The 15,742-nt window shown below is 37.1% G+C and overlaps 1 protein-coding gene across 5 annotated transcripts in view; it reads right to left on the reverse strand.

The window, feature by feature from the left end:
• Positions 1–642: 642 nt before the first annotated feature.
• dyrk1aa (dual-specificity tyrosine-(Y)-phosphorylation regulated kinase 1A, a) overlaps positions 643–15,742 on the reverse strand; it is a 46,713-nt gene continuing 31,613 nt past the window's right edge. The window contains exons 4-13 of one of the 5 annotated variants that reach the window (XM_015341384.2): positions 10,842–11,038; positions 9,625–9,744; positions 8,297–8,485; positions 7,356–7,503; positions 6,676–6,962; positions 6,385–6,531; positions 5,740–5,880; positions 5,124–5,430; positions 4,861–4,982; positions 643–4,287 (exon numbers count right to left, since the gene is read on the reverse strand). In XM_015341384.2, coding sequence (XP_015196870.1) covers positions 3,667–4,287; positions 4,861–4,982; positions 5,124–5,430; positions 5,740–5,880; positions 6,385–6,531; positions 6,676–6,962; positions 7,356–7,503; positions 8,297–8,485; positions 9,625–9,744; positions 10,842–11,038 — 2,279 coding nt within the window. In that variant the 3' untranslated portion in view covers positions 643–3,666. Of the gene's footprint in view, positions 4,288–4,860; positions 4,986–5,123; positions 5,431–5,739; positions 5,881–6,384; positions 6,532–6,675; positions 6,963–7,355; positions 7,504–8,296; positions 8,486–9,624; positions 9,745–10,841; positions 11,039–15,742 lie in introns of all 5 variants that reach the window. The other 4 variants (XM_015341385.2, XM_015341383.2, XM_015341382.2 and 1 more) reach the window with 4 other exon arrangements.

The raw sequence follows: 15,742 nt of genomic DNA on the forward strand, positions 1-15,742 counted from the left end.
CTGTTTTCAGTGCCTGCTCATCAAGACTTTTTTACAATCCGACTGCCTGCTCTTTTTTGTTTGAATAATGCCAACACAATTCATTGGAAATGGTTTCGGAAACCCCAAGATAGCTAATGTGGAAACATGCTGCTGGTAAACTGTTCAACTATTGTTTAACATTGGGCCATATGGAGAAACTCCTGGGTTTTTCTTGATTTTCAGGGACTTCAGCGACCTAACAATGCAGAATGGCGAATATGCCTTAACGGCTATTTAAGAAATGAATGAAATGCTTCAGGTACAGTATGACAGTTCAAACAATAAGGAATAGGGATACTAAAAAAGAAAGCTTCACCTGTCACATACCCTACCACTCCATTCAATAAGCACCATTAACCAGATTGTTCTCTTGGTTAAGTGATTATGTTATATATTTTTAGTCAAACTATTACTGGCACATCTGTGGGCTAAACCCCAGATTCTTACTTTTTTTTTAATCGCAATTACTTTGGCCACTGTGAATTAAAATAAAAAAACACAACACAATCCTAGGTTACTGTTTATAAGTACTCTGTGAAATTAAAATAAAAAAATAAATAATAGTAAAATATAAAAAATAATAAAACTGAAAAAGTTAAGAAAAACCACAGTAAAAAAGTCTCAGGACAAATTAATCAACTTTTTATCATACATAAGACCGCTTGAATATAATACAAAGGGCTTGTCCATTTGTCTTTTTTGTAACATTAGAATATACACAGCAAGTCTTGACTAGATCTTACAATCTGTGGACACAGGTACTTATCCTTTTTTTTCCCATGCTGTTCATGTTTACAGTGCACGTCAGACGTCCTGTAACCAAACCGTGTAGTCAATCACTCAAAACTGGACTGGGGAAAAAGAAAAAAAATCAAATAAAAGAATAAAATTCAAAATAAGAAAGAGGGAGAAAAGCCTGTAGAAGTACTGGACTTTTGAAGAGTTTAATGATGTACAGATTATATTAATGTGTTGATAGTTGTGTGCGCCCAACACAATTATAGTAGCTAGATATAAAATGGATCCACTATTGAAGCCTTTGCCAATTAAATTTAACAATAAATGGTATCCTGTATACATATTATGTATAATTAAAGACTCACTTGTATCCAGCTTTGTAGAGGAAAAACAAACAAACTATCCAGTCGGGAAATACTTAAATATGTCAGAGGGTCTACCATTTCCTCTGTGACTTTTAGATTTAAAGCCTGTACTTTTGCCCTTACTGGGATAGTTAACCGCTAAAGACTGGAAGCACTGTCAACCCTTTACTGCAATCACAGATAACTTCCACTGCATGTTTTCCACATACACTTTAACAGTAATTAAAATACCATCAGGAAAAAAAGTGGTGAATTCTAAACTTCCTTTATTAAAAAAATATAAATATATACATAAATTTTAACTATCAAGGGGCAAAACGTAAACACCTAAAACCTGCATTCTGGCTCAAAGATAGATTTCCAGATGGCGCCATTTAGTCTAGTTTAAAAGTGGTCCACTCTAACATACTGAGGCCAATTTCCCCAAATTGACAAAGATGCTAAATTATTTATCTCCAGTTGGCAGGACATACTCTTTTTATGGTCACTATTGTTTCCTTTGGATAAATGTCTATCAGCAGGGCTCCAGTCAGATGTGGATTGTAATTTTGTTTTCAGTGCTTTTTCAAATGCTGTAGCACATTTTTCTCATCTAAATGACAAGTTGTATACAGTGCCTTCATCACTGGACTTAAACTGCTTCTTAGTTAATAAAGAGGGTACCACTCTAGCCACTGCCATGCTGACTGTGTTAAGTAATTAAGGCAGCATTACCCATTAAATTAGGCACATTTGAAATAGCCTGATAAAACCCAGATCCCGAACATGAGTTTCTACTGTTGCTCACATAGTTCTCCGACATACGAATACAAGGTCTTGCCTTGAGACATCAGCCGTAATCCTGGTACTCCGGAACCCGCAGAGTAACTTAAAATACCTGCACCTACTGTCCCTTGAGTCCTTAAAAACCAAAACAAAATTCTACCAATGAACAGGATTTTTTTAAATGAAATTTAGAAATAAAAAGGTTACAACCAATTTTGTCCAGGATACAGCTAACAGTAAATGTACTGAGAGTTCAACAACAGTTCCAGTTTTGCTAAAGCAATAGATACAGCCATTTTTTACTGACATTTAAAAAAGGTCTAGATACACCTTGTGTCAAAGTGCAGAACTGCTACATTATTGGTTACAGACATCTATGTGCTATAAAAAAAACAGCTTTGGTACAATAAATTATCAAAAGGGAAAATAAATTCTTGTAAAATTCACAGCATAATTGTGAGGCAAAAAAGCAGTCACATAAAATTCTGCATGTTTTCATTTTTTTATGTTCAAGATGAACAGAACACATTTGTGCAGAAGTTCTTGTTGAAGGAAAAACATGCTGAAGAAAATAAAAAGCAAAGAAAAAGCAAGTAAAAAGCAGGAAGGGACACAGTCGTAGCTTTTTCCATCCATCTCGCACTACTACTTCTGTGACCTTCAGTTATTTTACCAAGTCAACTTTAGGACACAAATGTGAACTTCCAAAACCCTGCAATCATAGGATTATTGAAGTCATAAACTTTAAAGAAAGGCCTCTTAAATTACCATTCTCAAATATCTTTTTCTATTTTTTCTTTTTTGTAAAGAATTAAGGGCTGTCTAGAGTTCAAAAATACAGGAAAGCTATTTTTCATTTAAATGATAATGTCCAGCTTCTTTATATCCATTCAGAGTCCAATATTCATAAGGCCAAAGGGTTATCTCTAAAGACTGCCGCCGCACAGACATCCCTAGGGTAGGCCAAAACAGACCTTGTGATTGCTTCTCAGTGCATCTCTTCGGTATGGACCCGTGAGTTCCCAACTGACCTAGGTCCCAGGCTCTTGGGACCCAAGCATGCTGCAAACCGCTGTGCTAACTGCTGCCTCCGAACGAGTACACAAGTGTAAAACTTCAGTGACCACCTAGCATCTGCCGACAGGACTCCATCGGAATGTGCCCCCTCACAAAAGCGCAATATAAAACTGATGCGAGATGTAATTTCACTGCAAGTGCTCCTTGCAACACTACAGGTTCTATGCACAGCTCTTTTGAGGAATTGCACAACATAAATGACAAGTAAAAATTAAGAAAAGAAAAATAACCTGCCCACGGAAAAATGTCAATGTATATTAGGGGTTTAACTCTTATGACTGTTTCTGTGTATTTATAGTTCTTTACTAATAACCACCAGAAAAACTATTTCCAGTAAGTTTTCTAACCACAGAAATCTTTTGCTCAGTAAGATCTTAAGATGGAGCCCAATGCCATGTAATACCTGGTTTTGAACAAGCAAGATGTGAAATGATTGATGGAGGTTTTTTAAACATGGTTTTTGCTATACTTATTTTGCAGTCCTTCTGCTTACTTGGTTATCATCTATAAAAAAATAAGAATCGAGGAAAAACTGAAAAAAAAAAACGAGAACAAAACAAAAGATGGGCTCTGCACTGTGGTAGCGGTTCAGTGATAATCTCCCTTCTGATTTAAGCAGCTTTTGATCTCTATGCACTTTGTTGAAAAACACCACCTTAAAAAATACACACAGAAAAAAACAAACCCATTCTCAGTTTAGTCACGAACTAGCCACAGAACTCTGCTGGACGCAGACGCCTGCCATCGGAGACTCCTCCCTGTCTATTCCTTGTCTCATGCCCAGATGTCCCTCAGTCATGTAGTGAGCAGGCCCTGTGTTTGTCGCAATCTGGTAAGTCGGATGTCCCGTTATGCCAGTCTCTTGGCGGGGATTCGAGAAGACACCCAATCCCATGTCCATGCTGCCATTTTGGCCAAAGTCCAAGGCATTGGCAGCGACCGGGCGGTTCTGATAGGCCTGGTTGCCCTGGTTCCCAGTCGAGGAGGAAGATGTGGAGGAAGAGGAGGCAGAGGAAGACAGGGAGGTCATGGACAGGTGGCTGTGCACCACCTCCATGGAATCCTGTGTGGAGGCGCTGTTAGTGGGGGAATTGTAGAGCCGTGGGCGATTACGTGTGGCCAGGCCCTGACCGTGGTGATGGTGGTGGTGGTGATGGTGGTGGTGGTGGGAGCTGTTGCTGCTCGTGTGGTGATGTAATGCATTGGGCTGCTGTGGAGGCACGTGGAAAGTAGTCTCCTGGACCGGGTGAGTTTCCACGGTGACTTGCTGTGGACCGTCACCGCCAGCCCATCCCACAGGCGGGGGGTATGGTTGTCTCACCTGTGGTTTCAGAAAAAGTCAGCCTAGTTAGAAATACATAAAGTGACTTTCATTACCACTGTTGACAGCTTGTAATAAATGGCTTTACTCCAATTTCCTTAGCTATTGCAAAGCGGAAGGGGAATTAATTCCCCTTTAAGAGGGTTAAGAGGGCAAGAAATTTCTACAGTGTCTTTACAGTGTCTTGCAAAAGTATTCAGACCTTTGACCAATTTTCTAATTTTACTGTATTACAAATCCTATATTGAAATGTAGTATTCTGTGATATTTTTATTTCTAAGCTCTGAAACTCAAAATTAATTATTGTAATGTGACTGTTTTATGTTAGAAAATATTCTTAAGAAAAATAAAAAACTGAATTTGAGTTTGTAAGGCACTGTATATAAAACTGCTACTAATGGCTGAATAAGGAACGCTAACTTCAGCCTTCACCAGATACATGCTTTGGTCCTGTGTCATGAACTGATACAGCTATCGGCAAGCAGTTTACCATGACTTTAACTCCCTTCAGTCTATTATGAAAAATAACAGATTGACGTTAAGAGTACTTGTGAAGAGAGGTAAGGGGCTTACCTGTGGACAATGGGTTTCACACTCCATAGCCTGTACAGCTGCACTGAAGTGCCCTCCACTGTGCCGATGCTGATGGGTGGGGTCGGACCTTGCTCTTCCACTGTTACTTGTTCCAGAGGAACCTCCTTGGAAAGACAAGACAAACCTTAATGTGTATTACGTTTTTTTTTTACACTGTGCACAATGTAAACCTGGATCCTTCCACAAACACAAGGCACTAATCAAGAACAGAAAAACTCAATTAAAAAAATTCTGTGTAGTACCTGAACTTGAAGAGGTGCTGGAAGTGGTTCCTGAAGACTGTGATTGCTCAAGGGCAGGACTTGTTGACACACTGTTGCTTGTATTTGTCCCTTCATCAGCTGTCTTTTTGAAAAAGCTGTGCTGCAGGGCATAATAGGGCTGAATGCGTGTCTTGGGGTCGTAGTCCAGCATTCTTAAAATGAGGTCCTTGAACTTCAAGTAGTCAGCTACAGCATGACCAGATTCCCCAGCTCGTCGGCCTCCTGGACCCCCTGCTTCAACTCCAAGGATATTATGAAGTTTACGGGAACCTGGGGGTTTATACTCCTTGCGGGAAGAGAGAGAGGAACCACTAAAAACCCATTCAAACAGCACCATGCAACCAAACTGAGGTTTAGTGTTCAAAATTAGGTGCTAGAATAAAGGCCTAACTTACAATGCCAAACAATACTGATAATATAGATTTAGATCTGTAAGATCTATACAGAAAGATGTTAAGATTTTACTGCTTGCTTCATGCCACTGAGAGGGGCATTTTAAAATCTACGAGACAAGTTGATATGCATGCAAGGGGGATAAAGGGGGCGTACAAATGTGAAGGCACAAAAGGAAGCTCCTACGACATAGAATACACACCCTTTTTCCATCTTTGGTCTTCTTCACACCCCATGTGCTATCAGACAGCTTCTCAAAAAACTTCCGTGCCTTTGGCGCCTGGTCCAAAATGTGACTGGGAGGGATACCAAGAACTTCAACAATTTTGTTCATTTGATCCACCTGAAAACATGAATCACCACCAATACAGATGTTTATTCAGGGGAACAAAAAGCATTACAAATACACAAAGGAAAAATATAAGTCAATGCTAAACAGAGTCCTCCTGCATTGCACTTTTCCAGCCTTTAGCACCCTCTACTGTATCAGTCAGTATATTATTATATACTGTATCAGTATATTTTTACAACCTAATTTTGGCACTTAACTTAGCTCCTTAACTCTTCTGAACACTTGAAATGAAATTGATCTTTTCCTTGGGTGTACATAAAGATTACATGTTGAAAATACAAATATTTAAATCAGTTCTTGCATCAGCATGTTAGTCATTTTTAAAATGTTATTTTCCACATATTATTAGAATCCATTTAGAAGAACATGTACTTTCTCTACGCCTTTTAGCCCAGAAAAAGTACTGTTCTTTTTCTTTTACTGTATCTTTTTTCTTGTTCTTTTGTGGGTCTGTGAGTGATTCTTTTGGTTTCTACAAAAATGTCCTAGACTTACTTCATTTGCTCCACTGAAGAGAGGTTCTCCAGTATGCATTTCAACTAGAATACAGCCAAGAGACCACATGTCTATAGCGAGGTCATAAGGCATGCCTAGCAGCACTTCAGGGGATCGGTAGAAACGACTTTGGATATACTGGTATATCTGAGAAAGGAAAGACAGTTAGATTTTTCAATTACAGTAAATAACATTGAGCTATATCATTGTTTTCTCTTATAACAATAAACAGAAAAAAATCTTCCAAATTTCAGATGTGGAGACAAAAACAAATGGCATGCAGTTACTCACCCTTTGCCCCAGTTGGCAAGAACTACCGAAATCAACTATTTTGATGGCGCTTCGCTTAGGATTACAAAGTAGGATGTTCTCGGGTTTTAAGTCACAGTGGATGATGCTGAGTTCAGGTGTGGCAAGGAATAGCAGTGCTGTACACATCTGTTGAGCGAACTTGCGTGTCAGGTTCAGCGAGACTCCACGGAAATTTGTGTTGCGCAGCAAGTCATAGAGATTGTATGACAGCATCTCAAAGACTAGGCAGAGGTGGTTCCGGAACATAAAGTGACGCTTAAGGTGAACTAAACAGAAACAAAAACCTGTATGAGCAAACTCGCACTTCAGAACATGTTCGTGTTACCAGTGACTGCAAATAGGATACAGAGCTGTACAATGAGCACGTTACCGTATCAAAAACATGTCACTAAACACTGAAATGTTTTTTTTTTAAGTTAAATTTGCAAACTTTAAAGCCAGGTCAGTTAAGAAAGAGAAAAATGCAGTTTGTAGTAAGGAGTTTGTATATTTAGGTATTTATGAAAAAATACTGCCAGCCTGCATTTACAACTGAAACAGTTTCAGAAGACAGTTCTCAATAATCAGATTAGTACACAAAAAATACAATTCCCTTATAAAATAACAATATAAAAAATCGAATAATTTGAATGATATGAAACAGCTGAGCTCACAGTTACCTATGTAGTATTTCATCTCAGTGTCATGTTTGTTCATGAGCTCAAGGAGCCGCACTTCAATCTGCGCTTGGTTTAGGAAAGCCTTCTTGTTCTTGATGATCTTAATTGCGACCCACTCCTGCTCGACACGGTCATATGCCTTCACCACCTGTTACAAACAAGAACAACACTTTAAGAGAAAAACAAACACCTCAGCATTTTATACCAATTGAGCCCATCTGGAAACCGGAACTGGCATCTGCTAGTTGACACGAAGCTGGAACAGGCATGAACTAGCTAAATCGCCCCAGCCTTAAATTGATTAAGCTGCCTCCTTAGGGTAATAACCATATTTGTGACAAATGAATGGGAAAAATACAATATCTAGCCCTCAAGTACAACTGGGTTGAGACATTCTCCATGTGTTACCCCATGCATAAACCTGCATAAAAATAATCTATTCAAATTATTTTATTATTTATTTCTTTAAACATATACCAATTCCAATCTCAATCCAAGTCAACTGTAGTTTGTGTGTCTAAGTGCTCTGTTAAAAGAACATTTTATATTTTTCTACATCAACATACACTTTGTGGTAAAAAAAAACGTTCATCACAGCAAATGTACTATCCTAAACGCACACATCAATTTGATGTTTTTACAATCCCTCAAATGCTCAAGATGAAGCTGATAACGAACTGGGTTTGTAAATTCTCGTCTGAAGAGTTATTTGCATATCACCAATTCATCACGAATCCCAAGAATTCAAATAGGCTACATTTTAAAGAGCCCAGGGGCCAATACAGAAACGGCACTTTTAGGAGGCATATGTAAATTTCATCTTGGAGACCAAAAGTACTCGATCAACACAAGATTTTCAGGAAAAATGATAGTATATATATATGTGTGTGAATTTTTGTTGCTTTTTTCAGGAAAATAACAAATCTTTGTTCCAGACTCACCTGTCCAAATGACCCTTTTCCTATTAAGGAATCAATTTCATAGCGGTCCATCCACTTCTCCCCATTCTTCACTATGTAATCATAGTTGTCATCATCGTAGCCATCATTGTACACCTTGCGTTCTTTCTTGTGACTAGAGTCGTCTCCCTGGCCTTGCTGATGTCGTCTCTTCTTTTTTGCATAGTATACCTTAACACCAGGAGAGAAAAAAACATTATCTGGTTCACCTCTCTTCAAACTCTGGGTATTGCTGCAGTATTTGTACTTATGCAGCACTGCTGCTCATATACATTGCGAAGCATTACATTCTCTGTAGCTCTCTCTTCTGGCCTCTGACAAACTAAGATGACCCTTATAAACACATCTGCAGTAATCGAAAAAGTTAATAATACAGTCATATTACTTTCATAAAAATCTAGTTATATGATGACAGAAGAGTAAATGCTACTAAAATATAAGAGCAAGCCAAAGTGCTTAAATATTATAGCCTACCCACTGCTGTTCACCCCTTATTACAACTGTTACAGGTACAGGATGGAGATATGCTATGTGCAGCTTGCAGTCTGCAGGCAATCCCTGCATCACTAAATCTTAATATTTAATTACACATTGCTAGCTACAGCAGTGTTATAGTAACTACAGATCACTTCAATGTAGTACAAATATGGCCATATGTCTAAGTCGCACAGCTACAGAAGGAATATGCTGACAATCAGTAGAATTACTGGTCTCAGCTAAGTGAGCTTTTGGAAAGAAATTCTGCATTCACAACCTGACCACTGAGGTGCGCTAGTTCACATAGCAACCGCATACCATCTCTGCATAAACATAGCGACACTCCAGCTCTAATGTGCTGTCCAGTTCTATAATAAGTAAAATATACTCCCCAAAGATTAAAACTTCGGATTTCTTTAATATTCTAAATTTACCACAAATCAACATGCAATGCAGATCTATCACCAAACGCACTATGGACTACATTAAGTTCTTGCCAAGGGCACATAATGTACTGGTCTTGCTGAAGTGGAATAGGACTTCTATCATGACTGATATCAATCTTAATCCAAAAAAGATTGGCATTTGCTAAAATAAAATATGTAAGATTATAATGAAATACAGGTAACCACATATCTGTAGGCTGAATGTTTCCATTTTGTTTCCAGTACACAATGCTTCATGCTTTGATTTGTATCAAAGATGTGTGTGATATACAAATAATTTCCAATGAATCATAACAAAAAAAGGATTAATATTCATAAGAATAATGTTTACATCAAATATGATACTGAAATGCAAGCAGGCAGACTTCTTCCCCACTGTCTTCTTACCTCATTGATGTGTTTGTAAGTTTTGATCAGGTCAACAGACAGCTTCCTCAAAGGAGCACTGGCTGGATCACGGAAAGTTTGGGGCATCCGCCTCTGTAACATGACAACATCAGGAGTCACCTTAAACAGACACAGAGAAAGCCTAACATTTAACCTTAGCTTCTGTTAACTAAACAGTCTTTTGAACTGAAACTAGTAATTAACTAGATTATTTAAGATAATTTTGTCTTATTTTTACTTAAAACCACAGACTGAAACAACAGAAGCTTGAAACCTAAGACTTACAATGCAAAGTGTGAACTGACAAGCTAATAATTTCAAGGACAGTAGTTGAACTTTCTCTAATTCCAAACTACATTTTCTCTTTGCATTGATCTGTACAGTTAAAACCAAAGTTACAGAGCAAGAATGACTTGCATTTAATAAGAATTGCAACATAAACACTTATTTACAAAAGTGTATTTTGTTTCAAGAATTCTTTTACTTGTGTAACTGATTTATTATGAATATAACGTTAATACTGTACACCAGAAAATAATAAAATACTTTGATTTTAATTTTATACAAAATACGTCATTAAGAGGTCATTTGCATTTCTTGTGAATTCCAGGAGTTCTTGTACTCATAGTATATATACAGTTTATGAATGGTCATATCACATTATCAGTCAAAATGAAAACGTTTTGTGATTGCAACACTTTTCTCACAAATACATGTATTTTCTTATACATATCCTACAATCAGCAAAATAACAACCAGTCAGTACCAGTATATTTGCTTATTTTACCTATAATTCTTAAGTATTGCCCTGATCATTTAAAACTAAACGCAAAAACTCATCCAAGAGAAAAAACAAATTCCTCTGTAATGATTATTGCTGTCTGCTGTAATGAAGTCAAGATAAGAACATCACATCTATTTTGAGTCACTGTCTTGATTGTGCTTACTGTGCTTATTATGAGGATTCAACATGCCGCTTTTGGGAAGAGACGCTCATGCACAGATAATGTCAAAGATAACTTTTGGTAGCATTCTTTCTTGAAATCGACAAGATATCAGGGACAAATAAGAGAGGAACATGAACTTAAATGGTTACTACTTTTCCATTGGTCACATCAATCACATAACTAATATTTCATGATATTTCATGATGTGCACTGTGTTAAAAATTAATTAATCTGAAGCTGCCTGTTCAGGTGACTCTGGACACTACTTACCTGGTTGGCAATTGGCTGCTGAGCCTGGTCGCTGTATGGTAATGCTGTGACAGATGGGTCATTACTTTGCTGGTGACGGTCACTGTACTGCTGGTGCGAATGAGGCATCGGTGCAGCCATCTGAAGGCCAGCAGCATGAAAAGAAAACGAAGGCGCAAGCCGAACAGATGAAGGTTTGCATGCTGAAGTCTCTCCTCCTGTAATAATATTATAAGAGATGCATTTGAATTCTTGCACACAAGTTTACACACAGCACCTAATAACATTCGGTTGAATGACAGTTTGCCAAAGATTCAGGTGGCTTCAAAGCCAGTACTCATTCTGATCAACAAAGGAGTCAAATGAAACCTGCCATGAACAACCAAGAAGAAGTGGGAAATTGATGTGCTCAGGCAAGTGAGCTCCTGCTACTTAAGACAATATCAATTAAGGGCCACATGTTAAAAGTGTTCTTTTTTTAAACTTTAGAATCAACAATTTACGGTCATATCCACCTGATCTGGAATAATCAATTATGTGTTTTTACACATTCATATTATGGCTACGAATCCTGCAACTGCACAGCTGGTGGCGTCTGCTTACACTGAGGTGTCTGGCCCACCTTCAAGCTCTGTACCAGAGGACTAACAGCAGTAACTGGAGAAGAGGCTCATCCTGACAGCACTCAGCTAATTGGGCACTGCCACTAAGGGAATCCCTGGGACAGTGTCAGTTTCATCACGTGATATGACCCAGGAACAAACCCATGATGATAGATAGGGCTCAACCTACTCTTGGGAGGCCCGCAAAAGATTCCTATGTGACAATGTGCAACAAGATAATCCTAAAATCTTTTCTATATCAAAGTTAGTTCCAATTTAAAAGGTTTATTCAAGACAAAATTACGTTCAAACAATACAGACAAAAGGTATTTAGTAGAAGTAATTTCATTATCTTAAAATCAATGACACTATTGGGCATATTGTTCATTAAAGCTCAGAAACTACTGGTGGTCTATCCAACAATAGACATTGAATTCCAGGAAGAAACCACACTAAAATTAACACAAAAAACACTAAATATTATTCAACTTCAAGGGTATATTTCAAAGTGTTTTTAAAGATTGTATTCAATAATAAAGACACTGGTAACACACTGGTGCTTGGCATTCATAATCCTTCCTGGCAAACTGAGATCATAGATGTAATACATGTTGGCATCACAGGTATCCTTGTTTTCTCAGTATATCTCTTAATAACTGACCTCTCTTCAGAAATACACAAGAATCTTGGTCAAGGTCAATTAATCAATGAATAACTGATTATCCTGCATTCTGACTAGGATAGAACTATGGGCTTGTCTTATACAGACAATCAACATTAGAACTGTGTTAGGACAGTTAGTCCTGTTAGTTTTGTTTACTAGCAAGATCATAATGAAACAAATAAAAGAGATAAAGCACGTCATTTATTTCAATTTCAATATGCAATTCAGCTGATGTTAGTGAAATACACATTTTAATTTCTTATATATATGCATAGTAACTACTATGGTGCTGTCTTAATAAAACAAAATATAAATTTAGTTAAGTTTTAAATAGTTTGTTTTCTACTGCTTTCCTTCCACTTTGATTAAATTTGAAATACTCAATGTTCATTATTTAGGGCTGCTAATTTATTGCTGCTACAACTATTACATTGCGTACATTTCCTTTAGTCATATTTTTTTAAAACAACATTACATTGATCATAACTGCTTCATTTAAAAAAAAATGATTTTTCTTCAATCTGTATTCTGCTGTTCTTAGCAAAAGTATACTCTGTAGGTACCACAATCTATTTGTTGCAGATTCTAGTACATTTTCTGGCACCATTTTTATTTATTAAATTTAAAATTTTAGTAAAGGGGTATCTATCGCATTTCCATCAATTACTTCATCATCCACTTTGCATGTGTGCTACCCAGCATGAAAACACAAACTAGCTACGATTGTAGTTAGTGAGGTTGATGCTGACCAATTTCCTAACTAGTCTGTAGTTCACAAATGCCTACCATAATAATACACACTACTGTGCATCACGATAAAAGGAGAAAAGGAACGTGCAAATTTATAAACAGCATTTATTAAACATTAAAAGTAAGATCTCCTGTAGCCACAAGAAATCTGCGGGTTGCATCATTTGAGAAAAGCTGCAGTCTCAAAAATTATTTTAAAGGCCTATTTAGACAGGTTTTTAATATCACAAAATTGTTTAATCTTATAGGATCAGAGATCCCCCTATTGCGTCACTGTTCTCAGAGCTCTTTTACTCCAGGAATTAGCATCCTTTACCACATCCAATGTTAAGAAACCTATTTTTTTTATAGCCTGGTTTTAAATAAGGTTTACATGGGCCAAACTAGCTTTTCTGTTTGTTCATATTACACAGTAATCCTAACCTCTTAAGATTTCAATCAAATATGTTATGAGCTATTTGTGAATAGCTAAGTTGTTGTTTTTTTACTAAGTCTCCTTAGTAGTAAATATGAATTGTTTAACCAAGTACATCGGCAAGAAGTTGAAACTTGAAACTGAAAAAAGGTTTTCGGGAAAAAAGTGAAAGTGCCCATCCAGTATTGTTGCATAAAATAAAAACATTAAAACTATAAGACTACCAGCAGTGGAGACCCCAAAATAAATATGCACAAAAAGGGCATTTTTCTAAATATACAAAGTTCAAATTAAATCCTTATTTGGATTTGATAACACAGAAAAGGCTATGTGCTTTTGGTTGTTATCCCGCTGGAAAGACCATTTGTGACCAAGCTTGAGCTTTTTAGCAGAGGAAACCAATTTTTGGATAAATTATCTCAGTGTTTTTTGTAATCCATCTGTACATTAATTCTAACAAGAGCACCAGAAATGGAGGATGAAAAACTGACCAGATAAATTTCTGTTCTTCACTTAAAGGAAAACAAGTGTTATTTTTCTGCAAGTTTGACTTTTCTATACTAATCATACTGCTGGCGAGACTGTCCAAAAACATTTTTCCACACTTAATCATTTGGTTCCATTTTAACTTGGGAGTCAATTAGCTGCTATTTGGTCAATTGTCTTCTGACAGTGACATTAACTCAGTTACAAACACCAGACTCATATGTACTGAGAACTTACATGCTTTGAAATGGGATTAATAGAGTTACAACCAAAAACTAGTATAAAATATTTCTATAGCTCCAACAAAATATGGCAAAATGAATCCTGACTAATCTCAACAGATTTGGTTACCATTCAAATGCTGTCTACACTTCCCAACTCAATCAAAATATACTGTATTACAGCAACTCAGCATTAAAACATTTAATTCTGATCACACTGATGGTATTCAATGCTTTGTACATGTGTCTTAAGTCTATAAATCAGGGCAGCCTGTCAAGTTATCATAGTATGACAAAGTGGAGAGGTTAATCAAACAAAATCCTCATTTAGAAACAATATGGATTCCATTTATTCAGTGTGAGTTATAACTTTCAATTAAAAACAGTGAAATACAAAAATAGAAGTAACAGATGTCTGACAATCATGCAGCAATGACTGCACAGAACTGATTTAGGAAACAGTCACAAATGCCCTTGACCACAACCAGCTAAATCCACCAGACAAAATCATGCAATGCAAGAATCAAGAGTATTCCAACAATAAGTATGAAAAAGTTCACAAGCATTTGGCAGTAAAGTCAAAAAGGGTGACATCAGAGATCACAAATAGCTACCGTTTACGATGTCACTGATCACATGTGCCTAAATGCACAAGTCACTGGAGTCCATCTAGAGACCTGAAGGTCAGATTTCAACCAGATGAATAACCACCTGATGAGGGGAAAGAGCTTTATACATAGCACATTCACACACATAACAAGGAATCTTTGTGGTTTTGGGAGATCACCACAGAAACTGGATTTCTTACAAACTGTGTGGGCTAAATTACTAAAAAAATTCATTTTCTACTGTGTGCTCTGAGATAACATAACATGAGAGCAATGTCTACTGTATTAGAATTAAACAGCTCCTGCAGATTTCTTCCGGCATTGTATACTGCAGAACTACTCCTATTCTTTTAGTTCTGTTTCTGCATACGCTGAACATACTGAAAAATATAAAACATACGCTCAAAAAAGATGAAGGAAATGAAAGGCTTTAAAATATCTGAGCGCTTAAAAATAAACTAAAAGGTGGCGTTTAAAAATGGTTTTGTAAGTTGAAAAAAGCAGAGCTGTTATATGTGGACCCCCAGCTGTTTAGACCTGCATGTGACTCAGCTCCTGAGCGTCATAAAAGTGGTGCCAAGCACAGCCCTCGCCCCCTCCCCCCCGTCTGTAACACTCCCATCGCACCAAGCAGAGCGCTCACTCTGCACTGTCAGGACTGGGAAACTGCTACATCACTCCAGAGTTCATCTCCGAAGCAACCACACCACAGCATACAAGCATGACCTACTGATAGGCAGGGATTATCCTGCTACTCATTCAAAAAATACAGTAGCACCTAAAAACAATAATAAAACTGTTTCAAGTAAAACAGTGCTTGGATATCCCTCCTTAACAACTTGTTTTGTTCCCTCAGTGGACACCACTTTCTTATCCTTGCCTGTGTGGTTAACTTATTGCTATTAGCTTATTAACTCATTAGTTCAGTTCACTTTGTCATATGCATAAGTGCAATGACATGTTTATTTGCATGTATGCAGAAAATATAAAGACATTAAAGTCATCACCAAAAACAAACATAGAACAGGAGTAGCAACAACAAGTTAAATCATTAAGGTGATACAACTAAAATTACTTTCAATGAGCCGCATTAGTGAAACATTCACAATTAAAGAAAGAAGCCACAAATGAATAACAAAAATACTAAAATGCTATGTGGTTTTTTTAAATCCAATC

The sequence above is a fragment of the Lepisosteus oculatus genome, chromosome 5 (genome assembly GCF_040954835.1).
Source record: "Lepisosteus oculatus isolate fLepOcu1 chromosome 5, fLepOcu1.hap2, whole genome shotgun sequence".
Lineage (NCBI taxonomy): Eukaryota > Metazoa > Chordata > Actinopteri > Semionotiformes > Lepisosteidae > Lepisosteus > Lepisosteus oculatus.